This window comes from Chamaea fasciata, unplaced genomic scaffold (assembly GCF_029207755.1).
Source record: "Chamaea fasciata isolate MVZ Bird 193981 ecotype frontalis unplaced genomic scaffold, bChaFas1.0.hap1 SCAF_25, whole genome shotgun sequence".
Lineage (NCBI taxonomy): Eukaryota > Metazoa > Chordata > Aves > Passeriformes > Sylviidae > Chamaea > Chamaea fasciata.
The window spans coordinates 4705502-4724250 of NW_027094110.1; the positions used below are offsets into that span (position 1 = coordinate 4705502).

Genomic DNA, 18749 nt, shown 5'->3' on the forward strand with positions numbered 1-18749 from the left:
GTAATCTTAGACCTTAATGACCAAATAATGCCCTGCAACAGGAGTCATCGGGTATCACTTTGCTGTCATTGTGGAGGCCTTGGAATGTGATCCCCATTCCAGTGGAATTTGCATTAACATTGTTTGGCCATCATAATCCCACCCAGTTAATCACATTTTTAGGATATTAAATAGGTCTAACTCCATCCTGAGCTGTAACCTCTGGATCTCCAAAGGTTGGATGGGATTTAGCTCCATTAAAGCCGATGGATGACGGTGATGCTGAGTAATTTGTCTGATCTTTTTGAGCCACTCGAACTTGTTCTTCACTTCCCAAGAAATGCTCTTGCTCAATCCTCAGCTTTGTGGGAAACAACCCTTGAAAAACAGCTGCTGTCCACGCTCGGTTATTTTGGGGTATCAGTTCAATTTTCACTTCCCCCCCCCTCCCCCCTGCCTGTTCTCTGACGGCATCCAGCAGTCAGAGAGGATCCCGGCGTGTTTGGGGTCCTGCTGCGCCTGGTGCTAAATGTCCTGTGCGACAGAGGCAGCTCCAGTTTTCCCTGGGGAGCTCCCAGTGATGCTTTCCACCTGTGCCTAGGGCTGAGCAAGCTGCAGGATTTACTCAGCGTTGGGTTTTCCTCCCTCTTCCATATTTCAGTGTCTTTCTCAACTGAGAAAGAGAAACAACTCTGCAACTGTGAGTGCAGTGAAAAGCTTCTGGTGTAGGATTGAAATAGACTCCAGGTGGGAGGCGAGAAATACTCCCTCAATGTACAGATGAGAAACTGAGGCACGGAGGGATTGAAGGATTCACTCCATGGCTGAGCTATACCTGGAGTCTGACTAAGACAGCGACAGGAATAGGAATGGTGTGCTCCAGAGTTAGAGATCTAAATCCATCCTGGGAAATCAAGATTCAGCTCCCGTCCTTCCTGCTGTCTCCCTGGATGGCGTTGGCAGAGAATTTGTCTTACCCCAGAGAGGGAACTCTCCCTGGATGCTTTTGTGGCTTGGTGAGGAGATGAGATAGGATCCCTGATTTCTGGGAATGAAACGGCCCCATCTTGGAGTACATTAGGAGCAGCATCCCAGTTCTTCTGGAAGGGCGTGAGCTCACAGGCTGTGGGGATGCTCCCACTGCCTGTCTCCACAAGGGAGAAGGTGAGGATGGCAGCACTGGCCAGTCTGGAACCAGAGGCTGCATTGATCACCTTATTCCCCAATTGCTGAGAGTCAGGACAAGGGGAAAAGTCCTCAAGTTGTGCTGCTGATGTTCAGGTTGGCTATTAGGGAAAATTTCTTTCCCAAGATATGGCACTATCACAGTCTCACCAGGGCAGTGGTGGAGTCCCAGCCCCTGGAGGGATTTAAAAGGCACATGGATGTGGCACTTGGCGACATGGTTTAGTGGTTTTCTTGGCAGTTAGGTGGACAATTGGATGGAAGACGATGGAATCTTAGAGAGCTTTTCCAACATAAACAAGTCCATGATTCTGTGATTGCTCCAAGTTAATCTCAGAAGGTTGGGTTGATGCTGAGCTCTGTTTGCTGCCAACAGTCCCTGCCTGTGACTGGTGACCTGAGTGACAATCTCGAGCCTTTCTCCACGACGTTTGTTCATTCTGAGCAGCACAGGAGGGCTCATGTTCCCGAGAGTAGAAACCTGGAGGGGGTTAAAGCTGCCCTGCCTGGCCGGAGCAGTTGGGGCTTTGCTGTGGGAGGACAGACAAAGCATTTGCAGTGCATTAAGGTATTATTGTAACCGAGTGTGTGCTGAGAGGTTTCTGATCCTGTGAAAAAAAGATGAGCAGATTTGTCCCAGATTTATCAATGGAAGCAGAGTTTCCACTGAAACAGGAGGGAGGGGAGGCTGGGTGAGATCCTGCTCACAGCCTGGCTGGATTCCTACACTCTGCCTGGCGGATGGTGCTACCAAGGGGAGCTTTGGGGGGAGAAGGACAACCCCAAAATGCTGCTTGAGAGGCACTGGGATTCATCAAGAAGGAAAATTTCAAGGTGGAAGCAGGATGCTAAGGCAGCCCCATGGCTGGGAATAACTGAGAGTTGGGGTGAAGGTCCCGTGTGTTTTGTGCAGCTGATGTCCCCCAGGGGAGGGATGCTGGGGGAATTCACCTTGTGGTCTGGGTCTGACTGTGGGAAGAGGGAAGTTGTTCATCCCCTCTGCTTGGAAATCTGCCCTGAGAAAGCCATTAAGGGAGGAAAAGAGCAATGCTTGCTCTTCTTCCTCATAGAAACTGCATGTGCTGTTCCAGGGCAGCCTGTGGATCATTGCACAGGGGGATTTCTGAAATGGCCGTTAGGAACAAAATTAAATTTGTTGAGACCAGATGCAGCAGAAGAGATGGATGAAAAAGCAGGAGGAAATTTGCAGAGGGAGCACTGGGACATCTCGCATTAGACAGCAAACCACAGCCTAGTTTGGTGCTGCACCAAGTTCCCAGCTTACGGGAAAGCTTTGGCCAGGTTGGACACCTGGGAGATTTCCCTTCCCCTGGGCTTTTATTCCCCTTCCCTTGTGCTCAGACCTCCACGTTTAGAAGCCTGACCTAGACCACCTCTGTTTCTGCTTGACAAATGCTGCCTGACAAATGCTGAGCTGCAGTTCCTGGAGGCAAACCCCTCTGGGGAAGATGTGTGAGGCTGGCGGGGGCTCACAGGGGAGGTGATGCTGTTGCTGCATCCCCGGCGCTGCCCCAAAGCTGGAGACCCAGGGGAAGGGCTGGGGAGGCTCTGCCCCTCGGCTGCTCTCCGCCCGCAGCGCCTGGCACAGCCTAATTGGCTTTGATAGGATTACAGGGAAGCAGCCGAGGAGTAAACAGGGCCAGGAGGCCACGACGTGGTGGGGCCACCAGCTCCTGGAGAAATCCCAGCGCGACGCCCGACCAAAGCCGCCGGAGCTCAAGGGTTAATGTCTGCTGCTGTGCTGCAGCCATGGGCTAAGGGCTTAATCCTGCTGCTCTTAAAGGAAAGGCTTTCCCCAAGCAGCATCCCAAAGGTCTGTGGCTCTCTCGGTAATTCCTGATGGGTTTGCCCCTGACAGATGCAGAGTAAATTATTGCAGTTGTGGAAGTTACACCTTGTGCCTCGAGCCTTGTGTCCTCAATAAATGTTTATGCTTTGAGGCAGCCTCATTTGTTTGCTTGAGACCAGACGACTCTGATTTATTGGCAGAAATCCTAGCAGGGAAAAGGAATGAGCCAGACAAGTTTTTAGCTGCTACACACATGTATGTGGTGAAGGGATGATTGTTATTTCTTTTTCATGAAAATAAGGCTTCAGACTCGGGTGTGAACTGTTGCTTATTTTTCCCAACCTACAAGCAACAAGGGGAGCTGAAGGGTTAATGGTGCTCCAGGGCTTTGCTTCCTGCCTTGTCTGGGTTTTGGGATGGCTGGGAGATGCTGTGGGTTGGAAGGGAGGAGTGGATGCTCTCACTGGCACCGTGTGCTGCAGGAATGGTTGGAGGAGCAACTTCCCAATTCCCTCCTCCCAGGAGATCCACATCTTCAAGGAAAGCAGGTGCCAATATTGGGGCTTAGAGCCAAGGATGGAGGTGGCAACAAAGGGACTTGTGTCCAAGTCTGGGGCAGGGTGACATGGCCTGGAGATGACTGTCCTTGTGTGGGGGTGTGGGTGAGCATCCGCCTTTCCATGCACACCTTGCCGGGGCTCATTCCCTCAGGAATCCTCCTGGATTTCTGCTGGCAGAGGGTGTTTCCCCTCTGTCACCAAAGAGGTCGGCAGGCTCAGCTGAGCCAGACTTCATCCTCACTGTTCACCTGCCATTCAGAGCCTGGAGTCGGCTCTTGCACCAAAATTTATTGTTGTTCCCTCCCCAGATCTGGGTATTTTGGACAGCTTGTTTCTGATTTAAAGTATAAATAAGTTTGATCTTTTCATCTGTTGTTCTCCCTACCTTCTGGAGGCTGTGCTGGTTAAAAATAACTGGGATGATGAGCTCAAGTGGGGATGGTGGAGGGGTTTTCACCTCCATCGTGGCAGGACCACCCATCTGGCTCGGGAAGGGAACGTAGGCTCCCTCCTCTCCCCAACCCTCATGGTCAGACTCTTGGTCCAGGGCAAGGTGTCCCTGCCTGTGGCAGAGGGGTGGAATGAGATGAGTTTTAAAGTCTCTTTTGACCCAAACCATTCCATTATTTTTCTCAATCTGGGAACTTCCTGAATTGTCTAAACCCCCTTGGCACGTGCCTGGGGTTCAAAGCATTTCAGCTTTTGCAGGGGGCTGGAAAAATGGGGATCTGGGGGAGAGCTGGGAGTGCAGAGATCAGAGGTTGTCCCTGACACACGTCTCCTGGGGATGGGGTGTTTTCCAGCTCTGGGCTCCTGCAGAGGAGGTTTTTGCCTGAAAATGCCCCTTTTGCTCACAACTGAACTATTTGCTTAAGAAGATCAATTGAAGGGAGAAAGAAAGGAAAAGAAATGGGAGGGCTTTGGCTTTCTTGATGGAAAGTCTGAAATGCAGGTTTGGGTTCAGCCTGGAACCTCCTTGGTAGAGGGCTGGCTCGGCTTTGCTGCTGGGTTTATTTTGGTGGGGGAAGCACATGCACACACACACACACGTGTGCACACACGCTCATGGATACACACACGCATGCACACGCTCTCCTAGACAGAGGAAAACAATCCCCAGCCTAACCCAGACGCTGATTCAAAACAACTGTTGGTTCTGGCCACGCTGTCAGCTTTCCACTGCCCACAGCCTCCCACCGTGTGAAACCGTAGAAAACCGACAGGCAAACCCAAAATTCCGAGTCAAAATTGCATTTCGCCTGGGGAAGGGCAGAAGAACTCTTTCTAGGCAGCGGTTCTGCCAGGAAAAACCCCTGTCCCTGCTTGCAGCCCTCTGAGCAGCAAAGGATGCTCCCGGGGGGAGAGCGAAGCCCCTCGGCGCTGCCTGCCGGATGGATGGGGCTCCCCCAAGCAGGGGCAGGGGAGGGGGTGCCCGCAGCTGCCGGGGGGCTGCGGGGCAGGGCCGGGGGGCTGGTGGGTGTCTCCGGGAGCGGTGACTGAGTGAGGCGGTGCCAGGGCTGGGGGCGGATTTTTTGAGAAGAGCCTCAGCTCTTCAGAGCAGCGGCAGCCGCTGGAGGAGTTGGGCGGCTGTTGCTCCCTCTCCGCCCGGAGGAGGAGGAAGAGGAGGAAGAAGAGGCTTCGGCTGCCGCCTCTCCGATCCCCCCCCCTCCCCCCCCCCCCCCCCCTTCCCCTTCCGCCCCACACCTTTATGGACGAGCGCCGGAGCTTGCTCTACTCTCCGGCCGCCTCCTCCGCCGGCCGGCAGCCGCGGGGCGGCTCGACCAGCAGCCACCACAACCTGGGCTACACCGAGCCGCTGCCCCCCGCCGCCCCCCAGCCGGGCCCCGAGCAGCAGGAGGAAGAGGGCGAAGAAGGGGAGGAAGGCAGCATGACCGTGGTGGGCGGCGGCGGCGGCGGAGACCCTTTGCTGGAGGAAGCCCAGCATCCTCCCGCTCTGCTCGGGGGGGATCGCTACGACCAGCCCCCGGCGCCGGCCGTGCCCGCCGGGCAGCCCGCGGGCGCCGGGGAGCACGAGTGCTGCGAGCGCGTGGTGATCAACATCTCGGGGCTGCGCTTCGAGACCCAGCTCAAGACCCTGGCACAGTTCCCCGAGACGCTGCTGGGGGACCCCCGGAAGAGGATGCGCTACTTCGACCCCCTCCGCAATGAGTATTTTTTCGACCGTAACCGGCCCAGCTTCGACGCCATCCTCTACTACTACCAGTCGGGCGGGCGCATCCGGCGTCCCGTCAACGTCCCCATCGACATCTTCTCCGAGGAGATCCGCTTCTACCAGCTGGGGGAGGAGGCCATGGAGAAGTTTCGGGAGGACGAGGGTTTCATTCGGGAGGAGCAGCGGCCGCTCCCCGAGAAGGAGTTTCAGCGCCAGGTGTGGCTCCTCTTCGAGTATCCCGAGAGCTCCGGGCCGGCCCGAGGCATTGCCATTGTCTCTGTCCTGGTCATCCTTATCTCTATTGTCATCTTCTGTCTGGAGACCCTGCCTGAATTCAGGGATGACCATGACTATGAGGGAACCGGGGGGACCTTCGGGACAGGCGGCGGCCCTCTCTCACCTGATGTCTTCACCAACTCCTCATCCTCGGCTGCTTCCATGGTGTCATCCTTCACTGACCCTTTCTTTGTGGTGGAGACTTTGTGCATCATCTGGTTCTCCTTTGAGCTGCTGGTCCGTTTCTTTGCCTGCCCCAGCAAGGCCACCTTCTCCAAGAACATCATGAACATCATTGACATTGTGGCCATCATCCCCTACTTCATCACGCTGGGCACGGAGCTGGCTGAGCGGCAAGGCAATGGCCAGCAAGCCATGTCCTTGGCCATCCTCAGAGTCATCCGCCTCGTCAGGGTCTTCCGCATCTTCAAGCTCTCCCGGCACTCCAAGGGGCTGCAGATCCTGGGGCAGACCCTCAAGGCCAGCATGAGGGAGCTGGGCTTGCTCATCTTCTTCCTCTTCATCGGCGTCATCCTCTTCTCCAGCGCCGTTTACTTCGCGGAAGCCGATGACCCCAGCTCGGGGTTCAGTAGCATCCCCGACGCCTTCTGGTGGGCCGTGGTCACCATGACCACCGTGGGCTACGGGGACATGCACCCCATCACCATTGGGGGCAAGATCGTGGGCTCTCTGTGCGCCATCGCGGGGGTGCTGACCATCGCCCTGCCCGTGCCCGTCATCGTCTCCAACTTCAACTATTTCTACCACCGCGAGACGGAGGGTGAGGAACAAGCCCAGTACATGCACGTCGGGAGCTGCCAGCACCTCTCGTCCAGCGAGGAGATGAAGAAGGCTCGCAGCAATTCCACCCTCAGCAAGTCCGAGTACATGGTGATTGAGGAAGGGGGGATCAACCACAGTGCATTCAAACAGGCTGCCTTTAAAGCAGGCAACTGCACAACCACAAACAATCCCAACTGTGTGAACATCAAAAAGATCTTTACGGATGTTTAAAACAAACCCAAACCAAACGAACAGCAACAGAATCTGAGGATGCGGTGAAACAATACCAATAACGATACCAATAATAATGCAAAGTGACTGTGTGTCGGTGTTGTGTGGAACATGCACCATCGTCGGTCTGTGTGTGCGCCCTCGTTTTTATACCTTTATTTTTTTAGATCCTTCCTTTCTAAAGATCCAAAAGTAAAAGGATTTAAAATTCTCTGAAGAAGAGGACAGCTAAAGGGTAAAGAGAAGGAAGATGAAGACAAACCACACTCACTGTCAAAACAGGTGTTTGTTCTGCAACGTGTTGCAGGGCTGCTTTGCTTTTCGGGTTTTTGGGGAACCTCTTGCTTTGCTCCCGAATTTCCCCCTCTTTCCCCAAGGGCGGTGTGTAGCCAATCTCCCTTCCATCACATAAGGTAACTTGTTGGATTAACAAACCCGGACTGGGTGGAGGAATGAGGAAAACATGAGGCAGAGCGTACTGGGAGGGGGCTGGGAGGGGGCTGGGAGGAAATAACCATTTAATTCTGCAGAGAGTCTCTGTTACCACATTGTTAAATGATGCTTAATATTGAAGCATGCGATGTGCCATTACGGGCACGTCCCAGATTCCCTTTTTTCCCCCCATTAGATCATTTATGAAATTCTAATCTGGTCAGAGACCAAGTGCAATCAATGCTGATTTAAATAGAAAAAAAAAAAAAGAAAATCCCCTAAGCCTTCATTTTCTATTCTGGATTCCCTTCCCCTGTAACCTGATGGAATTATTTCCTCCAATGTCAAGTTTGTGGCCGTGCAGCAGGGATGTGTGCGGGAGGAGGGAGAGGAGAGGCAGGCTGGAATGTTTTCGGGAGCCGCCGGCGCAGGCAGCGGTGTCTGCACGGAGCAGGATCCACGGCGGGCTCCTCGCCATGGCTGGGAGCCTCCAACCCACCCAGCCAGAGACAAAGGGATATTTCCTCCTCTTTTTGCGCTGCCTTTGGAAGAGATGCAGCCGCTTATCACCAGAAGATTAAAGTGGCGAACACGCCTTCCAGCGGAAGTCACTAATTCCGACCGGAGTGATGCAGTTGCCATGGTGACCATGGTTTCCTGGGAAACCCCCAAAGGTTGTCATGGCATCCCTTCTCCCATCCCCCTTGGTCCTTGCTCTTCCCGCAAAAAGCCTTTCCAGATGGTTCCAGCTCCTCCATCCCACAAGACATCGTGGCTCTGCACCCCCTTCCCGGTTCCTGTCCTGCTGCTCCTCCCGTGTGCCCAACAAAGCATCCACAGGCAATAAGCACCCCCAGATCCACCCGTCCCTCACCTTGGCAGTGACATCAGGGGATGGAGGTTCATCCTGCTCCACCGAGAACGACCCCAAACCCAGTGGGAACTGGCACCGAGCAGCTGCCGGGAAGTTTGGCCGGGGAACCTCGGCAGCTTTGTGAAACGAGGGGGACGGTAAAAAAACAGGATTGAAAAATAACCAAAAATCCCGCCGGGAAAAACCACCGGCTTCATCTTCACGTGTGTGCCAGGGGCCACGGGACATCTGACGGGATCAGGTGAGCTTTGCACGGGGGAGAGTTCAATGGAGCCGTAATGTTGGGGTTTTTTGGACAAACCCCATGCTTTCCACTGCTTACTTTTATTCTCCAGCTTATCCTGCCGCTCTCGGGTATTTTTATACACGTTAGATAAAGTGGGATCATATCCCGTAGCTCCTCTGATTGTATTTGCTTTTTAGTGCCGTGGGAGGAGGAAAACCCTGCTGCTTCTCTGCAGCTGGATTGCTTCACTTCTGTGCTAAAAAAGGTGATTTCAGTGGTTCAGTGCTCCCATCCAGCCCCTGCCATTGACACAGGCCAAAAGCAGCTTGGCCTCAAGAGCTTTGGCTCCAGCTCTGCTCAGTTTTGGTGGATTTTTGGTTAAAAAAAGCCAAAATCCTCTGAGGTAGCACATGGAACAGGGATGCTGTTAAATGCCTACAGCAAATAGAAATTTGCCCTCAACCTATGCAAGTCACACCTCTCCCAAGGCTGTGGAGAGGTGGCCTTGTCCTGAGAGATGCTGGCCAAGCCAAAAATGGAGTTTAGCTGGGATTTTTCCCAGACGCAGGAGGATCTGGATGGTTTGTAGCACCCTCCCTTTGCCACAGTCAATAAACCCAAGAGAAAACATCAGAGGCCCTCCTTGGCTGTTGGGGTGTGATGGTTTTATTGGAGCTACCAGAGTTTTCATCAGCTGAGGGTCCAAGAGATGATCTTTATTAGGGAGATGCTCTGGAACATCATGGGATTGTACAAACCTGAGATCCCTTGTCCAAGATAACTGGGATTCCTTTTCTGGGATAACTGGGAACACCTCAGTGTGCTTTTTCCTCAGGCTGCCAGTGGGCTGAAATGTCATTGCTGCCTACGAGCTCTCACTTTCTATTGTTTTTCTCTTTCATTTTTATTAACTGTTATTGTTATTAAAGCTTTCCCACACGCCTATTCCTAAAACGAGGGTTTGAGTTTAAGAGCAGTGGAAACATCACACTCAGGAGAGTTTGCAGATGAGTTCTGCGTTGGTGATTTCCCCGTGGCAGTTGCACAGGGTACAGAAACCGCATGTTCTGGAAATGGCACAGAACAATTTTCAGTTTCTTTGTCATCTAAAATAAGCAGAGACCTTGCAGGTTGTTGGTTTGTTTTCCTGACTCCTCCCTGCCTGATTTTGTAGGAGCAGAGTAGTTTCAAAGGGGTTTTATTGACAGTAAAAGATGCTTTATGGGAGAGGTGACAAGGAAAGCACTTCACCCACTGGGGTAAAAGGCAGTTTGGCTCTGGTAGAATTCCAGAATGGTTTGGGTGGAAAGAGACCATAAGGATCATTCACTCCCACCCCTGAGCAGGGACACCTTCCACTATCCCAGGTTCCTCCAAGCCCCATCCAACCTGGCCTTGGACACTTCCAGGGATGGGGCAGCCACAGCTGCTCTGGGCAACCAGTATCCAACCTAAATTTCCCCTTTTTCACATTAAAAAACCCCAAACTTTTCAGTACTGAGTGGTATCACTGAAAGACGAAAATTCACTGCTGCTCTGTCTTTTAGATACACCCCAAAAAGTGAAAGTGGAAGACTGGGAATATCCTTTGGATTTTCTGTCCCCTCTGCACCTCCCCTCTCTGCTGTCTCAGGGTACCATTCACTGGGTGAAACTTGAGCCACCTGCTCTAGTGGAAGATGTCCCGTGGCAGGGAGCTGGAACTGGATGATCCATTAAGATCCATTCCAACCCAAACCACTCAGTGACTCTGATAAATACCTTCTGTTCCGTGGTCTGACGGCTGCTCTGGAACCGGCTGCTGCAGATGCTGTGCCAGGAATTGGAGAGATCCCTGAAACCCTGGGCTCTGCACAGCCAGCTGCTGTTTAAGTGGCTCTGCTCTCCTGCCGTGTGCCCCATTAGGACAAGGCAGGGTTTCAGCAGCCGCTGGGGAGTCACAGAGGAGCCTCGGCTGTGTTGGGCTCGTCTGTCCCTAATGTGCTTAGAGGGGCAGGATTAGGGGATTAGCATCAGCCGAGCTGCTGTCTGCGAGGCACAGGGCTCGCCCAGACTCAGCTTATTACATCCAGTGGGGGAAAGGGCATTACCACGGGCTGGGCTGACGCTTCCCAGCACCCCAGGAGCAGGGGAGCAGGGTCCCCGCAGCTCTGGGCAATCCCAGCGTGGTCTGCACTGCCATGTCCTCCCCGGGCCCTGTCCTTCGTGCCTGTCACCCGAGAGACACTGTGACACTGAAGGGTGGGAGCGAGGATGGAAGAAGCAGCTCCCGCCCCAGGGATGCAGCCCCGGCAGGCTGGAGCTGGCTCCGTGGATGCCTTCAGTTTATCACAGAGTCACAGAAAGGTTTGGGTTGAAAACAACCCTAAAGAACATCTTGTTCCAACCCCCACATAGGGACACTGGGTGCTGCAGAGCCTTGTACCTCCTGTTTTCTCTTTTCACAGTTTTCCTTTTCCCTCTGCCTGTATTTTAGGACCTGTTCCCCTGATTCAGCCCTGGACGCCACCTTGAAACACATCCTTGGTGCTGGGGGGGCGCCGCAGCCGCAACCCTGGCCCCTCCACTTGGTACTTTGACACCATCACCTTTTTCCTCCTGCTTCTTTGCCCTCTTTTTTTTTTGCGTGTGTTTTCAGGCCTGAACTCCTTCAAAGGGTTCTGTTGTTCTCCAGCACAAAAGGTGCCCTTCGGGTGCTTGGGGTGGCCTGAGCGGAGCAGTATCCATCCCACCCCACGTGTGGACACAGACAAGGGCTGAAGATATCTCTTTCCTCCAGGAGGGTTAAATTTCTTCCCAGCCAATTGTTCCTGCTCCATCCCTTGACAAAAGAAGCCGGTTTTGTTTTTAATCCCCAGTTTATGGGCAATTAAGCAGCGGCAAAGGGCAGACAAGTGCTTTCCCCGGCGGAATGGAAGGAGCCGGCCAGGGTCATCGCTCCGGAGGGGCCTCTCCTGCAGAGATGTAGCGCAAGGAGAGGGCGTTTGGCAGTGCTCGGCGTGCACGGGGAGCGTTGTGTGTAAAATCTGTTTAATTGTGTAGTTTGGAGCCCTCTCCTGCCAAGCTTTTAAAATATGCATATCTCGGTGCGAGCGCACGGAGGCTCCACGGCCGCCGGAGGGAAGCAGGGCTCGGTTTTCCCTGTTTTTAAAACGCTTTAGCAAACGATCTCCGGGTAGGCTGCAAACCTGGGAGTGCAGACCGGCAAATAGGGTTTAACTGTGCCTTATTGCGCCCCTCGGTCTCAGTTCTGTGTGTACCTGGAAGGAGAGCTCCGTGCCCCGGCGTTGCAAGGGCAGTGCTATGGGAGCAGGGAGAGAAGGGATTTCTGGATATTTTGTGATCTTTGTCACAGATTATCTTTAAGGTCCCTTCCAACCCAAAGCATTTGCTGGGTCGATGGTTACAGGGTGCCGTGGGCAGGGCCTTTTCCTGGGAACTCTCACTCCTGCTGAGCTGGTGCTGCTCCCCTGCACCCTCTGGGTGCCACCCACAGCAGGACTGGGCCCCTGGCCCGGCTTTGGGGGTGTTGTACAGCTGGAGGATGTGCTGAGGAGGGGATGTTGCTGCCTTTCCCCGTTTCCCGGGGTGCTGTTTGCGTGGCTGAGGTCCAGGCAATCCCGGGGGGTGCAGGGTGGCCTCAGCCCTCTCCCCCCGCCAGAGGTGGGCACTGAGGACGGAGGGATGGAGCCATGTGCCTCTTTTTCTTGGAAACAGTCCTGGGGCCGTGGCCGTCACCACTTTGAGGAGGACATTTGGGGGATATTTTGGGTGCCCTGAGGTGCCTCGTCCCAGCTGGGAATCACTTATCCAGCAGTGGAGGGTGTTTGATCCATCTCAGGGGGCTTCTTAGGTCAGAAATGAGTCTGGCATCAGGAGGGAGGATCCAGTCTCAGCCGTGCCTTAGGGGAGAGCCATCCCTCTGCAGGGACACATTCACTGCCAGGGGATCCCTGCAGAGCTGCCCCAGCCCCAGGGATCCCTGCAGAGCTCTCCTGGCTCTGCTGTGGTTCAGCCTGGGGGAGCTGAGACCTTTCACTCTGTCCTTGGCTCCCCGGACAGGCTGATGGGTGATGTGTCCCTGTCCCTGTCCCTGTCCCAGGGGCGTTTGTCCCCCTGACAGCCGTGTGCTGGCTGCTCCATGCTGGGGAGGCCTCACAGCTCTTTGTCACTCAGCGCATCCCAGTTTTTGCTCCTGAAAACCATCCTGTGTGTGTGGAAGAGGGTTGTGTGCGGGGTCCTGCACCACCCTCACACCTTTTATCCCTTTTATCCCCATTTCTGGCAAAACTCAGCCACGAACACAAACCCTGTGAGCCTCCCTGTGCTTTTCCTTCCACGACTAACGTGCTGCTCCGACACCCACAGGGTTCAGGGTCTGTCTGTGTCTCATCACTGCTCAGAGCCTGAATTTTTACTGCTGCGGATGCTCGGCAGCAGGGCAGGGAAACCTCCCCGCATGAACATCCCCGCGGGGCACCGTCACTTTTCTCCTCCTTATGAACCAAGACATGCTCAAATAAATTAGAACATGTCTCCCATCTCCTTCAGCTTCTCACTGGAGTCAGGAGTAGCTGGGATGCTCCCCGCTCTCTGCTCTTCCCTGATGTCTCTGCACACTCATTGTGAGACCCCCGGCTCGGCCGCACCGACAGCAGCAGGCGCTGCTGGGTTTGTTTAGGAATGATTCATTTCCTTGAGACTTGTGATTCCGACGCTTTTCTGAGCGTGGTGAAGCTCTGTCGCTTTGCTCCAGTGGTTGCATTTCATTTTCAGCATCTCTGAACAGCCCGGCTGGGTGGGCTAGGCTTGGATGTGTGGCTTGTGGGGAAGATGAGCCGGCTGCCCCCTCTGCTCAGCCCAGCAAGGCTGCAAAGTGCAGTCAGGTTTATTTGGAGACTGACCAGCATTGCTGCTTCGCTTTGCTTCCTCCAAAGCACCACCGTGGGTGGATGGGGAGAATCCTTTGGGGTTTTATTGTGGTTTGCTCAGAGGTGGGAGCAGCGAAGGCTCAGGTGTGGCAGCAGGGTCTGTGCTTGGGGTGTTGCCCCACGGGGAGCTGAAGGCTGGGGTGGAGGATGGAAGGGATGAACACACACTCTGCAAAGTGTTTTCCGCATTTGCAGAGGGCTGAGTTTGCTCTTGGGCTGGGCGAAGGAAGGAGCTGCGGGCACTGGGTGATGCTGTGCCACTCAGGGGGTTTGGGTTGCTACTCCAGGGAAATGTGTCCCTGCTCCCTGTGGGATTTGCTGCCTGGCTTTGGCCAGGTGGGCTCCTCCGTGCCTCAGTTTCCCCATCTGGAAGTGGCAGAGCAGCTTCAGGAAGTGTTTGCAGTGATACTCCTGAGGAAGGAAGAGGCAGTTTTGAAACACAGAGCAAGAAACGGGGACTCCTCCAAAGATTTTATGGGATTCAGCTTTCTTGGGGCTGGAAAAGCCTGCAGACCCTGCCCTGGGTACCCCAATAATTCAGTTATTTCCCTTGGCTGGAGGGAAGCCTGAGGTTTCACACAGCTTCCCAAGCTGCCAGCTCTGCCTTCAGCTCCCCATCAACATCTCCTCTCCCATGATTTCTTCACTCTGCATCTTCCCTTTCCCACACTTCTGGCCCATTTCTCTGGAAATCTCTGTGAATTTAGGGTTGAGAACCCTCTTCTCCCTCCTGGATGGTCTCTGCTTGGAGCTGCCGCTGTGTGTCTCTAACTATCTAACCTCATGATGTTGCAGCAGGTCAGAAACCAGACATCAGAAATTTGGGCTTAAAATGGCTCTGGCTGCTGGGAATTTGAGTTTGCAGGAGGGATGAGGAAGGAGTTGTGTGAACTCGATGTAGCATTGCAGGTTAAAGGGCTTCTCTACATCTGCCTGTGCCTCCGTGGGTGCAGGTGCCTGAGTGATATTCCACACTTTAAATCCCTCAGAATTAAGGCAGGAAATCTTTCTGCAGTATCAGAAACAATCCTGGGCTGTTCTGTCTCAGGGCTGGAAATTTTCAGGGGTGTCTCTCCCATCCTGGTTGCCAGATGCTCTGAGAAAGCGCAGCGAGCCCGAGGAGGAGTGAGCGGGGAACGTGACCTGGGTCCAGCTGTGTTTCTCCCTTGGGACATCTCCTGGGAATTTGGCTTTATTGCTCCATTTTCTTGACCAAACAGCCGTGCAGTTCCCTCGGAGGACAGCTTTACACAACCACCTTTATCAGCCGAGTGTGGGACTCAGTCAGAGATATCAGTTAATTTGATAAGATCTGTTTTCTTAACAGAAACCCTGTGTTGATTGGCATCAATTAAATCTTCCTCATTTAGATTAAGACTCTCAGCCATCCCAGCATGTGTTTGGATGGCCAGACCCATCACTTTTGCAGGTCACGTTGTTTATCCCTTAAAAAACTGTCCCAAACAGGAGCTGTTTTCCAGTCCTCTGGAAGGACTCAGGAGATGCTCAGTACTTGCACTCCCAGGAGCTGTTTTGACAGCTCTGAGTGTTTGGATAGAAGTTATTTGGCTCAGCCAATTTAAAAACATCTAATTTTTTATGGCTGCTGTTTCATATCCTGTATTTCTCTTGGGATGGAGGGGATTTCCTCACCCCTGGATGATGGAAAGACATCTGGATCCCTTCAAGAGCCAGAGCAGCGATAGCTCCTGAATGTTCCTGACTTCCCACTCCCACTGCTGTTCTTACTGGATCCAGAGAAATAACACCATCGTTGGGCTGAGGATTTGGCATTTCTTTCTTCACTGGCAGGGATGCAGCTTGGAAAGGCTCCAGGGTACCGCAAAGCACTGGATTATTTGCCTGGTGGGAATTAAAATTGTTATTTACTCCTTCACCTGCAGAGTCCCAGCTCCACCATCACCTTCTTACCCAGTGGCATTTCCTGGGCTGAAGGTGCTGTTTGGGTCGAATTTGTGTATTTATTTATTTACTGAGTGTGCAATGCTCCAGTGATCCTGGAGGATCCTGGCAGCTTGGAGCCCTTCCCGGCTGGCAGGTGGGAGGGGTTTAATCCCCCAGCAAGCCCAGTACAATAAAGCAGAAAGCCCTGTTAGCTTTAAGCCCAGGAATGGTCCTGCTGGCACTTCAGGATAAGCTGGTGCTTGAACAAGTGCCTGGGCTGGGATCCTTGCTCGGAGCACTGAGCCCCTCTGGAAGCTCATTTCCCCAGTGCTGCACTGCCTCGCCAGGGGATCTTTGCTCCTGGCAGGAATTCCCATCTCTTTCCTTTCTCTGCTGCACTTTAGCATCCCTGGAGCATCATTCCTACATCCCTACATCCTCATCATCCCTGCAGATGCATCCTCTGCATCCCCATGTCATCATATCCCTGCATCCTCATCAATCCTGCAACTTTATCCCTGCAATTTCATTGTCCCTGCATCATCAGCCCTGCAACTTCACCATAGCTGCATCTTCATCCCTGCAACCATCCCTACATCCTCATCATCCCTGCAAATGCATCCTCATCATCCCTGCAACCTCATTATCCCTACAACTTCATCCCTGCAACTTCACCTGCAATTTCATCATAGCTGCAACACCGTTCTCCCTGCAGCCTTATCATCCCTGCAACATCATCATCCCTGCAGCATCATTAGCCCTGCATCCCCACTATCCCTGCACCATCTTCCCTGCATCCCCATTGTCTTTGCAATATCTCCCCTGCATCCTCATCATCCCTGCATCCTCATCATTCCTGCAACTTCATTCCCTCATCCTCATTATTGCTGCAACTCCATCCCTGCAACATTTCCATGCCTCCATCCTGATCCCTGCAGCATCCAGAGAAGGGTCTCTCCCTCCTCAGTGCATGGATCCCACCTGGCTTATCTCCATCCTGCCTCTCCTTTTGGGGCAAACAGGCTGATTTTTGGGGCTGAGCTGGCACCAGGCAGGTCCTGGTGCCTTAGGCTGGGCTCGGAGCTGTGACTGCAGCTCCTCCCAACCTTTCCCTCATCACCAGCTGCTTACAGAGCACCCGGTTCAGTCTGATCTGGGAAGCTGGGATGCTCCAGTTGCCACGGTGTGAAGTAAAGGCAGAACACGGATTTTTGTTTTTGGAAGATGAGAGGGATAAAAACAGTCAAGAGAAATTTCTAGAAATTCCAGTGTCTCAAAGACAGAGCAGAGCATCTCCCTATATTAAAGTAGGAGTCAGTCCCTTGAGTGTAGAGCTCTGGATGCAGTTCTGGCACTGCAGAAAATGGGGGATTTTTTGTCCCCTTTGCTGGACACCCCCATCCCCACATCAAAATGGGATTTTGGGGTTGAGCGACTCCACAGTCCAAGTTCTGGGAGAGGGATCAGCTCTGGCTCCTCCCATCACCTGGACTGTATTTACAAAATCAACCAGCTGCTCAATATCTCATGAATTACATCAGGTCAGAACAAACCCAGCTTGATTAAGATAAAAAATGAGGAAAGCCCACTTGACACTAATTATTCTGGGTTTGGAACTTGCGGTTAATGTGAGATAACAGTTAATAACCAGAATATTTTTAATGAATCTTTTTCCTATCTTTAGCTCGCTTTAGACTGTGTGGCATCTAGTCCATTAAATTAGCGCATTAATTAGAAAATTCTCATTTTTCATTCGTGGGAAATGGAGTCGAGAATTTGTCAGGAGGGACCGATGGGCAACTTCTATTCCACTTTACTTGAAAAAAAAAAAGGAACGTATTCTTGTTTTCCAAGGCTGTGCATAAAAATGGTTCTTTGCTTTGTCCAACAGATCACAGAAGAACTTTTGAAATGAAGACCTTCAGGACTGTGTTGAGAAATTAAACATCCCCAAGGAAAGGACAAACATCCCAAACATCCCCAACACGGTGACCGACGCTGCCGTGGACCCGACTGACAGAGGGCCTGTCCTCCCCAGCTAAACCCAGTCCATATTTCATATATATACTTATATATGGAATATTTCCCACTCTATCTGTGTTTTCTAACAAGTGCATTATGTCAGGGGGAACATCTTTGGAGCCAGATTATCTTCAACTCATGTGCAATATAACGAGACTGAGCAAAGCCAGGAAAAAGGAGGAGGAGAGGTGGAAGTCACTTGGACATTATTTCATTTTTTTTAATATTATTTTTTAAAAAGTCTCTTGAAAGATGAAGCAACCAGAAAGGAAATGTTAAGCAGAGCTGCTAAAACTCAGCCCAAGTGTTTTGCTCGGGGTGGGAGGGAGTGGGGGGAAATTCAGTTGCTGTCGCTGTTCCCTGGCGAAGGCCACGGGCTGTTCTCAGCTCTTCGGAATCATTCCTGTTCCATTTTTCTCACTTTCCTGGAAATGCCCTTTATAAGTAGCTCTGTGCTGTACCAAAGGCTGTGATTTGCTTTAAGTCCTTATTTAGAAAGAAACATCTCTGCTGGTGCTGAGGAAAAGGGTGTCGAACAGCTGTGCCTTGCTATCACGATCGCTCCATGAAAAACAAAGGACAAATTGAATTTCCAGCGTAGAAAAGATCTAAAAACCCAATTTTTGGCTGACCACGTTCCTGCTTCGTTTTGTGAGACCATCTCTGCCTTGTCTGCATTTCCACAGTACCCCAGTCTTGTGGGAATATTGCTAATTCTTGTAATAATCGGGAATTCCATCCCTCCTTTGCCCGTTGCTGTTTCATTTTGCACATTGAGGTTTTTGGTGGCAGGTTTAGAGCTGTGGGCTGCCCATACTGGGCTGGGAAGATCTTCAAGCTGGGCTGTCTCTAACCTCACTGTGTTTCCTGGGACTGCACGGATCAATATGATCCTGGTGCCGCGTGATAAATGATGTGCAAAGGGATAAATGCAAATGGCAGAGGGGCTGATGGTCTCTCCTGCTTCTGCCCCCCCCCTTTTCCTCCTCCCCAGCCTCATCCACCTGCTCATGCTGCCTCCATCCCTGCGTGGAGACTGAAACCCTCCCAGAACAGCCTCCATCGGAGGAGCAGGGTGAAACTTGGAACAGTGTTGGATTTAAGGGTGGAAATAATGTTGGAGGGAGTCAGATGAGCACAGGAACCTCGTTGTCTGCGTTGCAATAATTCCCTGGGAATGGTTTGGGCATGTTAATTTGGACTGGACGGAACCAAGTGAGCTGGAGCTTCCTCTGAAGCAGAGGCTGCTCGAGGGGAGGTAACAGGAACCAAAATCATTGTGTGTGAAACAGCCCCTTGAGCTGATGCTGATTGTCTTTGGTGTACAAGGACAAGCCTTGAGGTCCTCACCAGGTGCCTGGA

The 18749-nt window shown here is 52.6% G+C and overlaps 1 protein-coding gene across 1 annotated transcript; it reads left to right on the top strand.

Moving 5' to 3' along the window:
- The first annotated feature begins 5242 nt into the window (after window positions 1-5242).
- LOC136301215 (potassium voltage-gated channel subfamily A member 3-like) lies at window positions 5243-17728 on the top strand. The gene is made up of 2 exons (XM_066204120.1): window positions 5243-8544; window positions 17257-17728. The coding sequence occupies exon 1, from the start codon at window positions 5243-5245 to the stop codon at window positions 6995-6997; it is 1755 nt and encodes a 584-aa protein (XP_066060217.1). The 3' UTR covers window positions 6998-8544; window positions 17257-17728.
- Window positions 17729-18749: the final 1021 nt, after the last annotated feature.